The sequence below is a fragment of the Saccostrea cucullata genome, unplaced genomic scaffold, assembly GCF_032062105.1.
Source record: "Saccostrea cucullata isolate Sc308-1 unplaced genomic scaffold, CSIRO_AGI_Scuc_v1 ctg4649, whole genome shotgun sequence".
Lineage (NCBI taxonomy): Eukaryota > Metazoa > Mollusca > Bivalvia > Ostreida > Ostreidae > Saccostrea > Saccostrea cuccullata.
This window is the reverse complement of record NW_026930406.1, coordinates 18,398-41,548: the sequence shown is the minus strand read 5'-3', so window position 1 is coordinate 41,548 and position 23,151 is coordinate 18,398. Positions and strand designations below refer to the sequence as shown.

At 36.4% G+C, this 23,151-nt stretch overlaps 1 protein-coding gene across 1 annotated transcript; it reads right to left on the bottom strand.

Annotated features, from left to right (window-relative positions):
* Positions 1 to 1,697: 1,697 nt before the first annotated feature.
* Positions 1,698 to 22,279, bottom strand: LOC134228467 (uncharacterized; the record flags this gene model as incomplete). Its single annotated transcript, XM_062710127.1, has 3 exons — positions 21,405 to 22,279; positions 19,745 to 19,957; positions 1,698 to 2,201 (listed from the first exon to the last, which is right to left on the bottom strand). Coding segments are annotated over exons 1-3 (1,528 nt in total), but the record flags the coding sequence as incomplete, so codon positions are not given.
* Positions 22,280 to 23,151: the final 872 nt, after the last annotated feature.

The window sequence follows — 23,151 nt, the reverse complement described above, 5'->3', positions numbered from 1 at the left end:
TAGAAACTTCGACCAAGCTTACTGCACATCCATTGACCAGTGGATCTCTGTGAGTGAAGTAATATCCAAATTGGGCCAAGGTGAGAGAAGATATGCTCCGGACAAGGATTTTTCATATAATTCTGCTATGACCTTGATCTTTAACCTAGAAACCTGGTTCAAGGTCACTGCACACCGGTTACCCAAAGGCACTCTGTGGGTGAAGTATGAGCCAGATTGGGCCAAGGAGAGAGAAGATATGCTCCAGACAAGGATACTACATATAAGTCTGCTATGACCTTGACCTTTAACCTAGAAACCTGTTTCAAGGTCACTGTATACTGGTTGCTCAAAGGCACTCTGTGGGTGAAGTATGACCCAGATTGGGCCAAGGAGAGAGAAGATATGCTCCGGACAAGGATTTTTCATATAATTCTGCTATGACCTTGATCTTTAACCTAGAAACCTTGATCAAGGTCACTGCACACCGGCTACCCAAAGGCACTCTGTGGGTGAAGTATGAGCCAGATTGGGCCAAGGAGAGAGAAGATATGCTCCGGACAAGGATTTTTCATATAATTCAGCTATGACCTTGACCTTTGACCTAGAAACTTGGTTCAAGGTCACTGCACACCAGTTACCCAAAGGCACTCTGTGGGTGAAGTATCAGCCAGATTGAGCCAAGGAGAGAGAAGTTATGCTCCGGACAAGGATTTTTTTTTATATAATTCTGCTTTGACCTTGACCTTTGACCTAGAAACCTGCTTCAAGATCGCTGCACACCGGTTACCCAAAGGCACTCTGTGGGTGAAGTATGAGCCAGATTAGGCCAAGGAGAGAGAAAATATGCTCCTGACAAGGATTTCTCATATAATTCTGCTATGACCTTGATCTTTAAACTAAAAACCTGGTTCAAGATCACTGCACAACGGCTACCCAAAGGCACTCTGTGGATGAAGTTTGAGCCAGATTGGGCCAAGGAGAGAGAAGATATGCCCCGGACAAGAGATCTCGGACGGACGGACGGACAGCCGGACGGACGGACAGACTGATCACTATAGGGGGCCCGCCAAGCGGGGCCCAAATTAATACTGTGAAAAATTGAGTAATGTATTCAAAATATTACTCAATTTTAGTCAGATCACACTCATGTTTACAAATTGCAATAATAGCCGGATCTGCGTCTCAAGTACAGAGAAACTGCATGTCAAACTAGTCTATGATGTCATCTCTGTCAGTATAGCGAGATCAAGTTGGCTTTGATTTTACATTTAAATAGAGCTATAATGACAAGATAAGTTAAACAGCAATTCATGTTTTCCATAATTATGAGAAATCACAGTGTAAGAAAAAGAAAATTATTATTTATTCGGCGAGATTCATTTGTACGGTTTCACCATGATGTCATAATCATTTGCCTGAAAATCTGCATAGACTAATATACCTTTGCATTTTCTGCTAGTGACCTTGAACTTGTGAGAATCATCTAGGGTAATGGTCAGTTTTTCTGATAAAAAAAAATTGTCCGTTGTTGTTGTTGTAATAGTTTTCACAATTTCATCTTCTACTCAAGAACCACTAGACTAATTTCAATGAAACATGCTACTAAACAAAATGATAAATGAATGTGTATTGTCGATGAACAAAACTACAAATGGATGCGTAAACTTAATACCGGTAACTACCTTAAAACATCTGACATTTTATAAGTGTCTTACCTCTGTAAGTCCAAACGGAAAAGATTGATCCTTCTTGGTTATCTTTCTCTTTATCCACAACATCTTCAAACCTCTTAGTCATGTCCAGCACAAGAATAAAGAAGGCCTTTGGTGTTACGTAAATTTGGTGACAAGCATAATATGCTAACTGCCCAGCAAAATCCAGCAAGCTTACAGTTGGGAATTTTTCTTTTTCAGACAAGATTTTTTGGAAAATTTCATCATTCAACATTTCTTGTGCTTCTGAGGAGAGAACACTGGCTATTGTCTCAACTGTATTCTGTTCTTTGCCTTCAGTTGGAGAAATGGACCTCTCAACGTTCTCTTCTTTCTTTTCTTCTCGGCTATATAAAACTACTTCAGAGTTTTTATCAGTACTTCCTTGCTCCAAATTGTTTTCTTGTTCATTTGTATCGGAGATGTCAGTTGCACTGCCCGGGTCTGGTTTCAAATCTGCCGCATTGATCCTGATAAATGTCTTCAATGGTGAGTCATCATCAGCCACTGTAAAAGAAGAAATTGATATATAGTAAAAATTCCTTTGCATTATACTGGTTTTTCTGAATCTTACAGGGATGCGAATGCACAATATAAAATTGACACTTGTCTATTGTGTGTAAGGTATTCAATTTTTACAAATACGTTTTGTCATTTGCCTGGTGCTGCAATTCAGAACACACAGACTTAAGTATACAACGTGGCTTTTGGCCACTTGTCACTGATGACAATAAGACACACTTGCTCTCTGCTCACTTTGATAAAGTATAAAACAAGTGTATCTAATCTTTTGTCATTCATATATCTTTTACTTGCGACTCTAACACCCAATTGCAAAACACGATACATATTATTCATACAAGTACAATTTCTCTAATCATAGAAATAATCATTAGGTCAATCTTTTACAATGCTTTCCAGGGAAGAATCTGACTTTGAGCATGTTTTGCTCATTTTAACCCAAACTCTTATTTTCATTTTGTTTCTTAATATATATAAAGATAGTTGCATTTTACATTGTTTAGTTTGTTTGCTTAAAACTCAGGGGCAGAGGAGGAATTTTCAAAGATAGTTGCATTTAACATTGTTTAGTTTGTTTGCTTAAAGCTCAGGGGCAGAGGAGGAATTCTCAAAGGTTTTATGAATTTTTGCTAATTAATCAATTAATTGCAAGTTCAGGAGTCTCATCATAACTACTGGTATATGTATGTATTATGTTTGTTTAAATTATACAAATACCAAGGAGCAGTGGAAAAAAATATTTCAATAGCATTTAATTTTTATTCAGAAAATAATATATATATTATTCTTCTTAAGAATACCAAAGCCATAATTGATTATATTTATATGGAAGCATTCTCAGGTAGTGTAGATTCAAGTTTGTTCAAATCATGACCCCCCTGGGGTAGGGCAGGGCAAAAATGGCAGACCAAAGTTTTACATAGAAATATATTCTTAAGAAGAATATTTTTGAAGAATTATCCTGTATATGAGGGTTTATCCAAAAGTAATGTCACTGTGTTCATATCTTTAATATTTGGTGTCGTATTATCAAATATTATTTACCAACAGCTGCATAAAAATAAATCTAATCAAAATTACAAAATTTCATTCAATAATGTTTCAAAGAATTATTTTATAGATGTTTAAAACATTAAACAAGTTGGGTGTCGCCGCGTCACAACATAATGTCACATTTTAAATTGTATAATGTTAGAATGGAAAAAAGCAAACACATTAAAAAACATCTCAACTGTGGTATAATCGCCCAATATTTTAAAAGACAATATTTACAATATTTTCTAGTCGTTAATCAAAAATTTAATGACGTCAATGCTAATTTGGGTCCATGACATTGTTTTTTAATCTGATATATTTAAAAACTTAAGTAAAATTCGAAATGGAATAAAACGCCGAAATGAGCTGTAATGTTTTTTTCTTTTAATATCGGGAAATCGCCAGTAGGGACAATTACGAAAAATCAGACTCACAGAGGAAAGAATTTAATAAGGGACTTGTTGTAAATGGTTTCAGCGATGGTCATGCCGGTCATGGATTGATCTGCAGAGGACAGGAAGACTTAAAGATAGGAGGTCGGTTGGAAACGTTCAATGGTGTCTGACTTTGTCAACAACAGAACGAAATGAGAAACTTTAAGTTTGTCTTATCTTAATGCTCAAAGACTTTTTTTTTATAGAGGACTAAATTTTGAAATAGAACGAGTTTACAATTGGTGCCAATAACTCTTATAGAAAGTGAAATGTGAAATTGTGTTTGTGAATCTCAAATATTTTTAATGGAACGAAAGGGAAGCGTTAAATTGAACATGTATGGAGCCGCGTATCCGTCATACGACGTTATTTAGGTGCGGCCACTTCCCTAATCTCACAAGGTTTATAATTCGATATTTTGAAAAGTATAAAGCATTTTTATTTGAATTTTTCAGAACTGATTTGAAATAAATATAGCTTCCAACATGTATAAGTGTGTTATATTACGTCAACTAGAAGCAATTTTGTGGAAGTTGTGACATTACTTTTGGATCAACCCTCGTATTTCTATGTAAAACTTTGGTTGACAATTTTGGCCCCACCCTACCCTCGGGGGTCATGATTCGAACAAAATCGAATCTAAACTACCTGAGGATGCTCACATATATGTATGATTAATTATGGCTAATATGTCATTTTTGAGAAGAAGATTTTTAAAGAATATTCCTACATATTACTATGTAAAACACTACCTGAGAATGCTTCCATATATTAAATATGATCAATTATGGCTTTGCTATTCTTGAGAAGAAGATTTTTCCTATATATTTCTATTTAAAACTTTGGTCGGCCATTTTGGCCCTGCCCTACCCCCGGGGGTCATAATTGGAACAAATTGAATCTACACTGCCTTCGGCTGAGGTGAGCTAAAAAGCTGTTACTTGAATGTAGTGATTCTACAATTTCTTTTTCTTCTTCCCTTACAGAAATTTCTGATAATTTAAAGTGACTTATAAGTGATTTATTCTTTTACTTATAAGTTGTTTATTCTGGACCTACACTTCACTGATACATTTAACTTATAAGTGACTAATATGTTACTCATTAGGATTTTATATGCAAATGAGCTGCTTGACCTATAAGTGACTTATAAACCAGCATTAGCCACTTATGCTTTATGCAAGTATAGTCACTTATAAGTGAATATAAGTGACTTATAAGTCAAGCATTAACCCTTTAATACTTTATCAAGTATTAGTCAACTATAATTCACTTATAAGTGAAGTACAACACTACCTGTAAGATCTAGCTTAGAACAGAACTTCCAACTATGCAGGGGTTGCATGATATGTTCAAAGCTATTTTGTACATAAACACTTGTATCTGCACTTTAAATAAAATAATCAAGTAAAAAAGTAAAAATTTTATGGAAAAAATCACTTTCATATGACATTTCTTTGATGATGCAAACTTAACATATTAATTCAGTTTACAAACAAAAATGTTGAACAAAAAGCAACAAGATTTAATGACCTTGAGGCTTCTGTATTTTCAAAATCAATATGAAATCTGAAAGTATCAAAGTAGTTTGTTTATTTATTTCCTAGGAGCAATTGATATAAAAATTTCAGGCAAAGGAAGTTAAAGTGGAGAGATGATGTAAATAGATACCTACTTGTTGTACCTGATGTGAAGGCATACTCAAAATAAATTTATTTAATACCCAGGAGCTAAAATCTCCAACATCCTTTTTCACATATAATGCCCTAACACAAACCTGGTTTCAAATTCTTGTGCTTGATGTCTGATCTCTACATAGAGACAAATTTGGTTGAAATTGCTTTCTGATTGTTCAAATGCTACCTTGAATACCCATAATGCTCCTTGAGAGAAGTCTAGTATAGGGTAAAAATTGTAAATAGAACCTACTTGTTGTACCTGATGTGAAGGCATACTCAAAATAAATCTAAAACCTCCAACATCCTTTCACAGACACAAACTTGGTTTCAAATTCTTCACTCTACAGAGACAAACTTTCTGATTGGCTACCTTGATACTTCACTAGTATAGGGTAAAAATTTTCATACCATACTGATCTTCACTTATAAGTGAGGTATAGGTGAAATATTCACTGATATGTAGCTCATCTTTACTTATAAGTGAAGTATTAACGAAATCCGTTCCTCACTTATACTTACTTTGACTTATAGTAAACTTATAAGTAAATTTCAAAATTTATAAGTGACTTATAAGTTGCTAATAAGTGGATTATAAGAGGCCAAAGGGCCTTGAATCGCTCTTCTGATAAATTGTACAATCTATCACTTCTATTTGAAGCCTCTTACTCTAAGTATCCTAAGATGCATGAACTGACAAAGTTTAATGATTCTTTGCCAGTTAGGACTGAAGATATTTCAGTATAGTTATAAAATACCATAAGTAGAACATGGTGACCTACTTTTTGATTTGAAACTTTCTGAGGACTCAAGATGCATTAATTGACAAAGATTGATGGTTCTAAGCCAATAAGTACCTTTAATAATAAAGTAGGTCACTGTGATCTTCTTATGGTTGACATTCTCCGAGGACCAAAGATGCATCAACTATCAGAGTTTGATGATTCTACGCCAATAAGTACCAGAGATACTTTAATAAAGTAATAAAATATCAAAAATAGGTCACCATGACTTACTTTTTAGTCGACATTTTCCAAGGACCCAAGATGCATCAACTGACAATGTTTGATGATTCTAAGTCAATAACTATCTGAGATAATTAAAAGTAGATCACTGTGACCTTGTTTTTGGTCGACATTCTCCGAAAACCCAAGATGCATCAACTGACATTGTTTGATAATTCTTGGCCAAAAACTACCTATTAAGATATAACCATAAAATGTCAAAACTAGGTCACAGTGACCTACTTTTTGGTCGACATTCTTCGAAAAACCAAGTTGCATCAAATGACAAAGTTTTGATAATTCTAAGCCAAAAAGTACCTATTAAGATACTTGATATATAGCCATAAAATGTCAAAAGTAGGTCACCATGACCTCCTTTTTGGTCAATATTTTCAGAGGGCCCAAGATGCATCTTTTTGGTCGACATTCAAAAACTGACAATGTTTCAAAAAGTGATTCCATAAAATTCAAAACTAGCACAGTGATAACATGTTCCGAAAACCCAAGTTGCATCAACTGACAAAGTTTGAATCAATAAAAAGTAACTGAGATACTGAAATATAGCCATAAAATGTGGTCACCTACTTTTTGGTTGACATTCTCCTAAAATCCAAGTCGGATCAACTGACAAAGTTTTATGATTATAAGCCAAAAAGTACCTGAGAATACCTAAATATAGCCATAAAATTTCAAAAGTAGGTCACAATGACCTACTTTTTGAACTGACAAGGTTTGACAATTCTAGGCCAATAAATACCCAGGATAAGTAAATATAGCCATAAAATTCAAAACTAGGTCACAGTGACCTACTTTTTAGTTGATATTTTCCGTAAACCCAAGTTGCATCAACTGACAAAGTTTGATGATTCTAAGCCAAAAAGTAACTAAGATACTGAAATATAGCCATAAAATGTCAAAACTAGGTCACAGTGACCTACTTTTTGGTCGACATTCTCCTAAAATCCAAGTCGGATCAACTGACAAAGTTTTATGATTATAAGCCAAAAGGTACCTGAGAATACTTAAATATAGCCATAAAATGTCAAAAGTAGGTCACAATGACCTACTTTTTGATTGACAATATCCAAAAACCCAAGATGCCTTAACTGACAACATTTGACAATTCTAGGCCAATAAGTACCCAGGATAAGTAAATATAGCCATAAAATTCAAAACTAGGTCACAGTGACCTCCTTTTTGGTTGACATGTTCCAAAAACCCAAGTTGCATCAACTGACAGAGTTTGATGATTCTAAGCCAAAAAGTACCTAAGATACTGAAATATAGCCATAAAATGTCAAAACTAGGTCACAGTGACCTATTTTTTGGTCGACATTCTCCGAAAACCCAAGATGTATCAACTGACAAAGTTTTGATGATTATAAGCCAAAATATACCTAAGATACTGAAATATAGCCATAAAATGTCAAAAGTAGGTCACCGTGACCTTCTTTTTGGTCAACATTTTCCGACACCCATGATGCATCAACTGACAAAGTTTGATGATCATACGTCTGAAAGTATTCAAAATATGAAACAATTTCAAAACAAATGCCTGCAAATTTCAAAAAGTAGGTCACAGTGACCTACTTTTTCATAAAAATGTTTTAAGGCCCCAAGATGCATCAGCTTACAAGATTTGGTGAAGCTAAACCTCTCAGTATCTGAAATAATTGGATTTAATGTTTTTAAAAAGATAAGTCATAAAATTCAAAAAGTAGGTCACGGTGAACTACTTTTAAGTTGGCCTTGTAAGGACCCAAGATGCATCAACTGACAAAGTTTGATGATCATAGGCCTTAAAGTGTCCAAAATATGCCTCCAAATCAATTTGAAAACAAAAGCCCGTAAAATTTAACAAGAGGCCCAGGGGCCACATGGCTCACCTGAGCAAATCGGCCAGGAAAAAGCACAAATCAGAAAGGGGGGTGTTGAATTTAATACTACTTGGGAATGCTTTCATATTAATACAGCATACGATTTTGCTGTTCTTGATAAAAAGATAAAAAAAACATTTTCTTCCTATTTATAACTTCATAAAAATTTGAATATGATTCCCCATTGTTTCCCTCCCTACCCCAAAGGGCCATGATTTGAATAAATTTAAATCAGGATTTGAACAAACTTAATTCTACACTACCCGTAAATGCTTCCATATAAATACTAGTATCACTAATCATGGCTTTGCTATTCTTGAGAAGAAGATTTTTTAAAATATATTTAATGTAAAACTTGGATTAAAGATTTTCCCTTTATACTCCTATGTAGAACTTTGGTGGGCCATTGTGGCCCCACCCTACCCCCGGGGATAATGATTTGTACAAACTTGAATCTACACTATCTGAGGATGCTTCCACATGAGTTTCATCTTTCCTGGCCCAGTGGTTCTTCAGAAGAAGATTTTTTTAAAGATTTTCCCTATATACTTATGTAAAACTTTGGTCATCATTATCTCCCCTTACCCCCGGGGGTCATGATTTGAAGAAACTTGAATTTACACTATCTGAGGATGCTTCCACATGAGTTTCATCTTTCCTGGCCAAGTGGTTCTTCAGAAGAAGATTTTTAAAGATTTTCCCTATATACTCCTATGTAAAACTTTGGTCGGTCATTGTGGCCCCCCCCCCTACCCCTGGGGCTCATGATTTGAACCAACTTGAATCTACACTATCTGAGGATGTTTCCACATGAGTTTTATCTTTCCTGGCCCAGTGGTTCTTCAGAAAAAGATTTTTTAAATTTTCCCTATGTATACCTATGTTAAACTTTGATACCCCGTTGTGGCCCCACACTACCCCGGGGGTCATGATTTGAAGAAACTTGAATCTACACTACCTGATGATGATTCCACATGAGTTTCATCTTTCCTAGCCAAGTGGTTCTTCAGAAAAAGATTTCTATTTTCCCTATATACTCCTATGTAAAACTTTGGTCGGTCATTGTGCCCCCCCCTACCCCTGGGGAAGATTTTTAAAGATTTTTCCTAATATATATTCCTATGTAAAACTTGGGTCGGCCTTTTTGGCCCCACCCTTGCCCCGGGGGTCATGATTTGAACCAACTTGAATCTACACTATCTGAGGATGCTTCCACATGAGTTTCATCTTTCCTGGCCCAGTGGTTCTTCAGAAGAAGATTTTTAAAGATTTTCCCTATATACTCCTATGTAAAACTTTGGTCGGCCATGGTGGCCCCACCCTACCCCCGGGTTTCATGATTTGAACAAATTTGAATCTACACTACCTGAGGATGATTCCTCAGGAGTTTCATCTTTCCTTGACCAGTGGTTCTTCAGAAGAAGATTTTTTAAGATTTTCCTTATATCCTCCTATGTAAAAATTTGGTCGGCCATGATGGACCCACCCTTCCCCAGGGGGTCATGATTTGAAGAAACTTGAATTTACACTACCTAAGGATGCTTCCACATGAGTTTCGTCTTTCCTGGCCCAGTAGTTCTTGAGAGGAAGATTTTTTAAAAATGCCATTGATTTTTCACCTATTCATCATTATCTCCCCTTGGAAGAGGGCGTGGCCCTTCATTTGAACAAATTTTAATTCCCTTTACCTAAGGATACTTTGTGGCAAGTGTGGTTGAAATTGGCCCAGTGGTTCTTGAGAAGAAGATGAAAATGTGAAAAGTTTACAACGCCAACGACGACAGACGACGGACAAATTTTGATCAGAAAAGCTCACTTGAGCGTTCGGCTCAGGTGAGCTAAAAAGTAGGTCACCGTGACCTTCTTTTGTGTTAACATGATGTGAAGTCCTAAGATGCATCAACTTACAAGATTTGATGATCCTACATGTAGTCTTTATAGTAAGCAAAATCTCAACGTTTTTATTAAGTGTAAATTTTCGTTAACTTTGAAGTGACCTTGAGACCATGCCCTTTGCCCCAGGGTCATGCATTGAACACGCAAGTGAGTTAAGGCTTAATATAGGCTTTTCTATGCAAATGAGCTAATAAAAAAATGCATAAATTGTTTTTATATGTACAAAGAATGTTCAAATTGATTTTCTTATATATACGTTGTACTGATATTATTATTGCAAGTCCACATTATGACGTCATATTATGACGTCATAGTTCTTTCCCATTGAAAATAATGAAACACATCAACAAAGTAACCTCGGCGCAAGGGCATATTCTATTTAATTTAGAGTAAATTATGTATAATACTAATGAGAATATTGTTAAAAGTAATGAAATTGCTGCACAAATCCTATGCTCTTCTTCAAACGATAATTTTTTTAATAAACTTACACTGGACTGTGCATTTTTACCCTGTTTCAACTTAGAACATTGCGAATAGTAAATTAACTAGTGGAATGTCAACATTTGTGCAGCAATATCTTAAACACTTGGAATATTCTGCTTCTTTCTATACCTTGTTTCTGTACTACAAAGAAATGTATGACATTGCGCCGATGTGATTTCGTTGATGTTTCTTATAAACCTGTGTAGTATTTCGATGACGTTAACCATGACGTCATAATGAGTACTTGAATCGCATATCATGGGATCAAGAATGTATTAGAAAAACAAGTCTTAGCATTTTCTTTGTAGTATGTATTGCAATTGCGGGTTTTAACTAGATATTTTACACAGAAATTTCATATATAAACTCACTTGCGCAATTTTTAATCGGCAATATATCCTGAACCTTGTTTGCAAGTTTGGTGAAAATCTGCCTGGTGGTTCTGGAGAAGAAGATTTTTTAGCAACCAGTACTTTTAGTTCCATTTTCCTGATTATCTCCCCTTGTTTTAGGGTCCCAACCCTAGTTTTAGTATAAATGGTAGTCCTTGGGCCAATGATACCCTGTAACAAATTTGACAACGATTGGCCAAGGGGTTCTTGAGTTATGGCCAATATCTTAAAAAGTTAACGCACACCTCACACTGCACGACGCACAAATGGCCATAGCATTAGCTCTTTGAGCCTTTGGAATTTGAATCTACACTACCTGGGGATGCTTCCATATAAATATGAGCAATTATGGCTTTGCTGTTCTTGAGAAGAAGATTTTTAAAGAATTTTCCTATATATTTCTATATAAAACTTATGTCGGCCATTGTGGCCCCGCCCTACCCCTTGGGGTCATGATTTTAACAAACTTGAATCTATACTACCTGAGGATGCTTCCATATAAATATGAGCAATTATGGCTCTGCTGTTCTTGAGAAGAAGATTTTTAAAGAATTTTCCTATATATTTCTATATAAAACTTATGTCGGCCATTGTGGCCCCGCCCTACCCCTTGGGGTCATGATTTTAACAAACTTGAATCTATACTACCTGAGGATGCTTCCATATAAATATGAGCAATAATGGCTTTGCTATTCTTGAGATAAAGATTTTTAAAGAATTTTCCTATATATTTCTATGTAAAACTTTGGTCGGCCATTGTGGCCCCGCCCTACCCCTGGGGGTCACGATTGGAACAAACTTGAATCTACACTACCTGGGGATGCTTCCATATAAATATGAGCAATTCTGGCTCTGTTGTTCTTAAGAAGAAGATTTTTAAAGAATTTTCCTATTTATTTCTATATGAAACTATGGTCGGCCATTGTGGCCCCGCCCTACCCCCGGGGGTCACGATTTGAACAAACTTGAATCTACACTTCCTGGGGATGCTTCCATATAAATATGAGCAATTCTGGCTTTGCTTTTCTTAAGAAGAAGATTTTTAAAGATTTTTCTTATATATTTTTATATAAAACTTAGATCGGCCATTGTAGCCCCGCCCTACCCCCAAGGGTCACGATTTGAACAAACTTGAATCTACACTACCTGGGGATGCTTCCATATAAATATGACCAATTAAGGCTTTGCTACTCTTGAGAAGAAAATTTTTAAAGAATTTTCCTATTTATTTCTATATAAAACTATGGTCGGCCATTGTGGCCCCTCCCTACTCCCGGGGACATGATTTTAACAAACTTGAAATCTACACTACCTGGGGATGCTTCCATATAAATACATGTATGAGCAATTAAGGTTCTCCTGTTCTTGAGAAGAAGATTTTTAAAGAATTGTCCTATATATTTCTATGTAAAACGTTGATCCGCCATTGTGGCCCCGCCCTACCCCCGGGGGTCAAGATTTGAACAAACTTGAATCTACACTACCTGGGGATGCTTCCATATAAATATGAGCAATTCTGGCTTTGCTGTTTTTAAGACAAAGATCTTTTAAGAATTTTTATATATATTTCTATGTAAGATTTGGTCGGCCATTGCGGCCCCGCCCTACCCCCCGGGGTCATGATTTTAACAAATTTGAATCTACACTACCTGGGGATGCTTCCATATAAATATGAGCAATTATGGCTTTGCTGTTCTTGAGAAGAAGATTTTTAAAGAATTTTCTTATATATTTCTATATAAAACTAATGTCGGCCATTGTGGCCCCGCCCTACCTCTTGGGATCATGATTTGAACAAACTTGAATCTACACTACCTGGGGATGCTTCCATATAAATATGAGCAATGATGGCTCTGCTGTCTTAAGAAGAAGATTTTTAATGAATTTTCCCATTTATTTCTATGTAAAACTTTGGTCGGCCATTGTGGCCCCGCCCTACTCCCGGGGGTCATGATTTTAACAAAATTGAATATAAACTACCTGGGGATGCTTCCATATAAATATGAGCAATTCTGGCTTTGCTTTTCTTAAGAAGAAGATTTTTAAAGATTTTTCTTATATATTTCTATATAAAACTTAGATCGGCCATTGTGGCCCCGCCCTACCCCCAAGGGTCACGATTTGAACAAACTTGAATCTACACTACCTGGGGATGCTTCCATATAAATTTGAGCAATTAAGGCTTTGCTACTCTTGAGAAGAAGATTTTTAAAGAATTTTCCTATTTATTTCTATATAAAACTATGGTCGGCCATTGTGGCCCCTCCCTACTCCCGGGGACATGATTTTAACAAACTTGAAATCTACACTACCTGGGGATGCTTCCATATAAATACATGTATGAGCAATTAAGGTTCTCCTGTTCTTGAGAAGAAGATTTTTAAAGAATTTTCCTTGAGAAGAAGATTTTTAAATAATTTTCTTATATATTTCAATATAAAACTAATGTCTGTCATTGTGGCCCCGCCCTACCTCTTGGGATCATGATTTGAACAAACTTGAATCTACACTACCTGAAGATGCTTCCATATAAATATGAGCAAATATGGCTCTGCTGTTCTTGAGAAGAAGATTTTTAAAGAATTTTCCTATATATTTTTACATAAAACTAATGTCGGCCATTGTGGCCCCGCCCTACCCCTTGGGGTCATGATTTTAACAAACTTGAATCTACACTACCTGAGGATGCTTCCATATAAATATGAGCAATAATGGCTTTGCTATTCTTGAGATGAAGATTTTTAAAGAATTTTCCTATATATTTCTATGTAAAACTTTGGTCGGCCATTGTGGCCCCGCCCTACCCCCGGGGGTCAAGATTTGAACAAACTTGAATCTTCACTACCTGGGGATTCTTCCATATAAATATGAGCAATGATGGCTCTGCTGTCTTAAGAAGAAGATTTTTAATGAATTTTCCCATTTATTTCTATATGAAACTATGGTCGGCCATTGTGGCCCCGCCCTACTCCCGGGGGTCATGATTCGTACAAACTTGAATCTACACTACCTGGGGATGCTTCCATATAAATATGAGCAATTCTGGCTTTGCTTTTCTTAAGAAGAAGATTTTTAAAGATTTTTCTTATATATTTCTAAATAAAACTTAGATCGGCCATTGTGGCCCCGCCCTAACCCCCCCCCCCCCCCCCCCGGGGTCATGATTTTAACAAACTTGAATCTACACTACCTGGGGATGCTTCCATATAAATATGAGCAATTATGGCTCTGCTGTTCTTGAGAAGAAGATTTTTAAAGAATTTTCCTATATATTTCTATACAAGAGGCCCATGGGCCACATCGCTCACCTGAGCACTGTGGCTAGGAAAAAACAGAATTGGTTTATAATTGAAAAGCTTAAATCCCAAAGTAGACAAAACACCAATCATGGCTTTGCAATTCTTGAAAAGAAGATTTTTAAAGAATTTTCCTATACATTTCTATTTTAAAAATTGGGTCAGCCATTTTGGCCCCGCCCTACCTTCCGGGGTCATGATTTGAACAAACTTGAATCTACACTACCTGAGGATGCTTCCATATAAATATGATCAATTATGGCTTTGCTATTCTTCAGAAGAAGATATTTAAAGAATTTTCCTACACATTTCTATGTAAAAATTTGGTCGGCCATTTTGGCCCCGCCCTACCCCTGGGGGTCATGATTTGAACAAATTTGAATCTACACTACCTGAGGATACTTCCATATAATTATTATCAATTATGGCTTTGCTATTCTTCAGAAGAAGATATTAAAAGAATTTTCCTATACATTTCAATGTAAAACTGGGGTCGGCCATTTTGGTCCCGCCGTACCTCTTGGGGTCATGATTTGAACAAACTTGAATCAACACTACCTGAGGATGCTTCCATATAAATATGATCAATTATGGCTTTGCTATTCTTCAGAAGAAGATTTTTAAAGAATTTTCCTATACATTTCTATGTAAAACTTGGGTCAGCCATTTTGGCCCCGCCCTACCCCTGGGGGTCATGATTTGAACAAACTTGAATCTACACTACCTGAGGATGTTTCCCCTTAAGTTTCAACTTTCCTGGCACAGTGGTTCTTAAGAAGAAGATTTTAAAAAGATACCACGAAATTTTCACTAATTCTCAATTATCTCCCTTTGAATAAGGGCGTGGCCCTTTATTGAACAAACTTGAATCCCCTTCACCCAAGGACGCTTTGTGGCAAGTTTGGTCGAAATTGGCCCAGCGGTTCTTGAGTCAAAAATGTTAAAAGTTTACGGACAGACAGACGGACGCCGGACAAAATGTGATCAGAAAAGCTCACTTGAGCCTTCGACTCAGGTGAGCTAAAAAGCAAAACAAAGTTAAAAACAAAAATTTAGTGATCAAACATACCAAGAGGCTCAGGGGCCACAGCGCTCACCTGAGCACATCAAGTAAGAAAAAGTACATGCTATGATTTGGACAAACTAGAATCTACACTACCTGAGGAGAATTCTACATAAATATTACTAATCATGGCTTTGAAGTACTTGAAAAAAAGATTTTTAAAGAATTTTCTTATATATTCCTATGAAAATTTTTCGTCGGCCATTTTGGCCCCACCCTACCCCAGGGGTCATGATTTGAACAAACTTTAATCAAACAAGAGGCCCAGGGGCCACAGCGCTCACCTGAGCACATCGGGCTTGAATTTACTCCCCCCCCCCCTCCCCTCCAGGCATTCATCATTTGAACAAACTAGAATCTACACTACCTGAGGATGATTCCATATAAATATCACTAATCATAGCTTTGAAGTACTTGAAAAGAAGATCTTAAAACGTTTCCCTATATATCCCTATGTAAAACTTGGATTGGCCATTTTGGCTCCACCCTAGCCCCGGGGGTCATGATTTGAACAAATTTGAATCTACACTACCTGAGGATGATTCAACAGGAGTTTCATCTTTCCTGGCCCAGTGGTTCTGGAGAAGAAGATTTTTGAAGATATTTCCTATATATTCCTATGTAAAACTTGGGTGGCCATTTTGGCTGCACCCTTGCCCCGGGGGTCATGATTTGAACAAACTTGAATCTATACTACCTGAGAATGATTCCACAAGAGTTTCATCTTTCCTGGCCCAGTGGTTCTGGAGAAGAAGATTTTTAAAGATTTTTCCTAATATATATTCCTATGTAAAACTTGGGTCGGCCTTTTTGGCCCCACCCTTGCCCCGGGGGTCATGATTTGAACAAATCTGAATCTACACTACCTTAGGATGATTTCACGTAAGTTTCATCTTTCCTGGCCCAGTGGTTCTGGAGAAGAAGATTTTTAAAGATTTTATTTATGTATTCCTATGTAAAACTAGGATCGGCCATTTTGGCTCCACCCTTGCCCCGGCGGTCATGATTTGAACAAACTTGAATCTACACTACATGAGGATGATTCCACATGAGTTTCATTTTTCCTGGCCCAGTGGTTCTGGAGAAGAAGATTTTTAAAGATTTTTCCTATATATTCCTTTGTAAAACTTGGGTCGGCCATTTTGGCCCCACCCTTGCCCCGGGGGTCATGATTTGAACAATTCTGAATCTACACTACCTGGAGATGATTTCACATAAGTTTCCTCTTTCCCGGCCCAGTGGTTCTGGAGAATAAGATTTTTAAAGATTTTTCCTATATATTCCTATGTAAAACTTGGGTCGGCCATTTTGGCCCCACCCTTGCCCCGGGGGTCATGATTTGAACAAACTTGAATCTACACTACCTGAGGATGATTCCACATGAGTTTCATTTTTCCTGGCCCAGTGGTTCTGGAGAAGAAGATTTGTAAAGATTTTTCCTATATATTCCAATGTAAAACTAGGGTCGGACATTTTGGCTCCACCCTTGCCCCGGGGGTCATGATTTGAACAAACTTAAATCTACACTACCTGAGGATGATTCCTCATAAGTTTCATCTTTCCTGGCCCAGTGGTTCTGGAGAAGAAGATTTTTCCTATATATTCCTATGTAAAACTTGGGTCGGCCATTTTGGCCCCACCCTTGCCCCGGGGGTCATGATTTGAACAAACTTGAATCTACACTACCTGAGAATGATTTCACATACGTTTCATCTTTCCTGGCCCAGTGGTTCTGGAGAAGAAGATTTTTAATGATTGTATTTATATATTCCTATGTAAAACTAGGATCGGCCATTTTGGCTCCATCCTTGCCCCGGGGGTCATGATTTGAACAAACTTGAATCTACACTACCTGAGGATGATTCCACACGAGTTTCATTTTTGCTGGCCCAGTGGTTCTGGAGAAGATTTTTAAAGATTTTTCCTATATATTCCTATGTAAAAATTGGGTCGGCCATTTTGGCCCCAACCTAGCCCCGGAGGTCATGATTTGAACAAACTTGAATCTACACTACCTAAGGATGATTCCACATAAGTTTCATCTTTGCTGGCCCAGCGGTTCTGGAGAAGAAGATTTTTTTAAAATGCCATTAATTTTTAACAAATTCATGATTATCTCCCCTTGGAAAAGAGCGTGGCCCTTCATTTGAACAAACTTAAATCCCCTTCACCCAAGGATACTTTGTACCAAGTTTGGTTGAAATTGGCCCAGTGGTTCTTGAGAAGAAGATAAACATAGGTAATCAGAGATCACAGAGCTCACCTCAACAAATGTTGTCTTTAAGTAAGGCAAATTAAGTCACACAATTAACCAACAAAAAGTGTACATCCAAAAATGCAAAATTTATGCAATTTTGATACCTTGGAATAGACCTATATAAAAACTTAAAACTAGTTCTTCATAATGAAAATGTAATTAAAATCCAGCATCTGAAGCAAGATTGAGAGTTTTCAGCCCTTGATGCATCATTTGTGCAACTTTGGTATAGTTTCTTGGTGATAGACCTGCACCCATAACTTTTACAAGGTCTATTATCTGGAAAATGTATGTCGAATTCAGCATCTAAAGCAAGTCCATTAGTGTGCATCCTAAGATGTATCATCCATGCAAGTTTGTTCAACATAGAGCTCAAAGTTACTTGGAAATGAAACCTGTATAAAAAACTAACCTTTTCACTAATCCAGAAAATGTAGGTCAGATTCAGCTTCTGAAGCCAGCCTAGTAGAATGCACCCTTAGATGTACCATCCATGCAAGTTTGATCATTATAGGGCTCAAAGTTACTTGGAAATGAATCCTGCACCATAAATTTTAACCTGTTTACTCGTCCACAAAATGTAGGTCAGATTCAGCATCCGAAGCAAGTCCGGTAGTATGCATCCTAAGATGTACCATCCAGGCAACTTTAGTCATTATAGGGTTCATAGTACCTTGGAAATGAAACCTGCACCAAAAATTTTAACCTGTTCACTCAACCGGAAAATGTAGGTCAGATTCAGCATCCGAAGGAAGTCTTGTAATATGCATCCTAAGATGTACCATCGATGCAAGTTTGGTCATTATATGTCTCATAGTAACTTGGAAATGAAACCTGCACCAAAAACTTTAACCTGTTCACTCAACCGGAAAATGTAGGTCAGATTCAGAATCCGAAGCAAGACTGGTAGTATGCATCCCTAAGATGTACCATCCATGCAAGTTTAGTCACTATATGTCTCATAGAAACTTGGAAATGAAACCTGCACCAAAAACTTTAACCTGTTCACTCAACCAGAAAATGTAGGTCAGATTCAGCATCCGAAGCAAGTCTAGTAGAATGCATCCTAAGATGTACCATCCATGCAAGTTTGGTCATTATAGGGCTCATAGTATCTTTGAAAAGAAACCTGCACCAAAAACTTTAACCTGTTCACTCAACCGGAAAATGTAGGTCAGATTCTGCATCCGAAGCAAGTCTGGTAGTATGCATCCTAAGATGTACCATCCATGTAAGTTTGGTCAACATAGGGCTTATAGTTACTCGGAAATGAGACCTACATCAAAAACTGCACCAAAAATGTTAACTTGCACCAAAAACATTAACCAAGTCATTCCTTTGCTGAAATTGCAGCATCTGAACCTTTGACTGGTACAATGAAACACAATAGAAACATCTTTCATGCATGTCTAATCAATATAGGACAAAGCAGTACTTAAAAAGAAAACTGCTCCAAAACACTTAACCTTAACCCGGGACGCCGAGGGTATCACATAAGCTCCCCCCAACTTCGTTGAGGTGAGCTAAAAATGTGAAAAGTTTACGACAACAACGACAACGACAACAACAACAACGACAAAAACGACGACAGACAACGGACAAATTTTGATCAGAAAGGATCACTTGAGCCTTCGGCTCAGGTGAGCTAAAAAGCGTTTGTATGCATCTGAGTCAAATCACGCGATATCTAACAAGATTTTATGAGAGTGGCTTCAAAAATGGATACCCAAGCGAACCAAAAATACTTTAGACGCAACTTTTGTAGAAAAGCGGTATATTTCTGAATTAAATCGGTAGGCGGGAGATGGAGTGAAAAAGCGGTAGACTCCCGCCTAAATCGGTAGAGTTAACATGTATACAGAAAAGCTCACATGAGCCTTCGGCTCAGGTGAGCTAAAAAAATTAGTAGGCTGAAAATTGTTACGGATCTCTTAAAATCAGGTCTACATACAGGTTTTGATTCTATGAAAAATACGGTTGAGTATTGCAGAAATGTAATAGGATGACATGTAAATGTCTATAGATCATGTAGATGTAAAACCATTCAAGAAATGAGATTTTGACAACAGAAATCCTGTGCATTCTTAATGGCTAAATGTAGAAATTATTTACCTTCTAACTTTCTGTCTTTAACAATGAAAAGATGCTGATGGACTTCCAGTCCCCTGGTGGACTCTGTAACTTCACCGATATTTTGACCTTGCCCTCTTAAGCTTTTCAGTAGAGTTGTTTTTCCAGCCTCAGCACATCCAACAAGTATTCCTCTGGCATGGGAAACAGTTGTCTTCTCCTTTCTCAAGAACGTTTTTAACTCATCCACTTTATCTAAAACATAAAAGAATAATTAGAATTATACTCAGAACACACAGATGATATTTTTTCTTATTTTTTTTCAATTTTGAAAGAAGAACCCACCCTTTATCTTTACTAAACTCTTAATTTATTTCCTTACTATCTAAGAGCAGAGAAGAGATTTTTTTGTAAGAAATAATGTTTTCTGTATTTATATAAACATGTTAAAATGTTTAATCAATAGAGCCCCTCCCCCTATTTCATCAAAAGAACACTGAACTCACTATTTCTATGTATTTCATCAGTTAAAATTCTAAAAGGAGAGTGGAAAATTTTCAATTCGTTTTCGAATTTATGTATTTTTACAATATGACCTTTAGAGAAGTGCCCTTAGACATTAGAGAAGGCCACTCGGAGGATGAAAATTTAAGGGAAAATTTAAAAGTTTCCCTTTATTAGTAACTGCTATATGTCAGAGTCGGTTGAAACTGGTCCTTTAGTTCCAAGGAAGAAGCTTAAAATATAAGATGTTACCCTCTGCTCATGTAAGGGAGAGGTCCACTGGGAATAAGTAACTTTTAACCTTGTTAATTGTATCAGAAAGAACCTTTTAATTTACAACTTATGTTTTGTTTTAAGAAGATCAACTACAAAAACTTATTTTCAAATCCCTATAGCTTACACCCACCCACTCTACACCCATTTTTCATATAGATTTTAATTAGCCTGGTCCCCTGTTTCATCCTACATGATTTTCTACATTAAAATTTAAATACAAAAACAATTCATAACCATATTTTTTCATAATCCCTATATTTTATATGGTTAATGAAAATATTATATGTATACATTTTACTTTTGTTTTTCTAATCCATTAGCATTTTAAACAATATGCACTGTCAATTCATGTCAACAAAACACAGTGTTGTTTATTTAGAGTTATCTCTCTTTGCCCAGTCTACTTATTAAAACTACAGAGACAATTGTTTATATGTTTCAGTAATATCTATACACTTGATTAAGCTCTACACAAGTGAGAAATTTAATTAATTCCAGAGGATGTTTTACAAGTTCATAAACATTTACATGTATTAACATGATTCAAACATTTTTTCTTTCTAGAAATCACTGCTTTGCCAAGCTCATTTAAAACATGTAAAACATGTAAAGGTATTTTAAAACATGTAAAAGTATTCTACCATAAAGTATTAGTTAAACTACAATTTATATCATCCTCATCTTAAAAATATTTTTTGCTATTTATTGTGGCAAATTATAATTCAATGAAAGATGTAATGTAAACAGACTTATCATTTTAAATGTTTTGTTTAATATAACACATACAACAGTGAACGAATGTGACTTGCTAAATAATTAAATGATTGTAGATAATGGTAGATGTAGCATTGTACACAAAATATAGTTACCTAATACCTATACATGTAAACAAAACACACAAAGATACAATAGTGTAACTCACCAGTCAGATCGTCCCCTTCATTAATAAGTCTGTAAATGTTTACTGTGTTGTTGTACAATGATCCAACCCAGATAAACTGTGTATCACGGTCATAACTCAGGCCGTATGGTTTGTATATCCCGTGTTGTTTGGTCTCTATCTGTGTCAGAAAGAGACCGTCCTGGTCAATGATATGTACTGTGTGGGTGTAAGCATCACACATCAGGATGTGTGACAGCGCGTCAGTACAGATTCCACGTGGTATTAGTCGTGATCCTGATGGAGGACCTGTGTAGGAGAACCGATGTCTCCCTCTTCTGTCTGTCACCACTACAGCCTCACGGTAATAGTCAGACACAATAACATCTCCATTGTGGTTCTCTGTGATGTAGACAGGTTCTGTATACAGTCTCTGACCTGTGTTGTCGTGCTGGATGGTCTGTATGTGTTGTCCTGTGTTATTGTAACGGTTTACCTGGCCTGTCATCCCGACCAGCAGGTCTCCAGTGGAGGGGGAGCTGTAGACACAGTATGGAAACCATGGTGATGTGTATGGTATGACTGTGGTCTTTACTTTATCTGTAGACAGTTTGATAATGTTATAGTCACTGTCTATATAAATCACAGCACTATCCCGTGTCACTGAATGTACTCCATAACCATATTGATATAAACCTGTCACACTATCTAGAATGTCACCTGTCATGTTAGTTAAGATGAGATTGCCTTTATTATCACTGATCCAGACCCGGTCTGTTAACACGTGGGTAATGTGTTTAGACTCACTAACCCCAGACACAGTGACAGATTTGTGTAATACTGCTTTATACATCACTGACACCCGACTTTAATTTCCTGTGACTTTATAATCCTGTGTGGATTTCCTTCAGGGGGATCTCTCTGTAAATTACATCACTGTTCTAGAATTTTCTACATCAATAACAGGGAGTTTACAGACATTCTATGATTTTGCCCAATCTGTTCTGAATCAGTAGTTTGAATATATACATGTATTATATAAAGCAAAATAATTATTTAATATAAATTTATTACTACTTATTTTAATACACCTCTCTTTATAAGTTTACTTATTATTAAGATCATGCAAGCTAGCCTTACAAAATATGTCTGCTGGCCCTCTCCTGACTGAAAATAAAAAAACAGGGTAGGCAGATAAGGACCAATTCTTTTCTTTATTCAAAAACACCTGCAAATGTGAAATCAAAAAAGTTTTTATTTGGGCTGTTTTAGTTACTAAATCGTTGAGAGAAGGCAACCAAACAGTTTTTAAAGATGGTGTTGTGTATCAATGTTCTCGTTAAGAAACTGAGAAAACATAAGAATCAAAATACATAATTATACACATATTAAATACCTTTCTATTGGGAACTGAGTCCTTTTGATGCCTCAATAGACAGCAGCCTCCATGTGTTCACAATATTACCTGTGTAAGAAATCAATATTTACAAATTAATCAATGGAATTAAATTATATATTTAGGTATGTATAAAATATAAATTATACATTTTCTGAAATGATTAGCCCTACAGATAGCCATGATCAACAGTTTGTTGTGATATATAAACAAGAGGCCCATGGGCCACACTGCTCGTCTGAGTACATTGTCTAGGAATAAGCAGAAATCCGTTCTTACATGGGCTGGGGAGGGGGTGGGGGGGGCGGACTTGATTTTTTTCACTTTCTGATTATTCTTCCATATCAACATTGTAATGGCTTTGCTGTTCTTGAGAAGAAATAAAAAAAATTC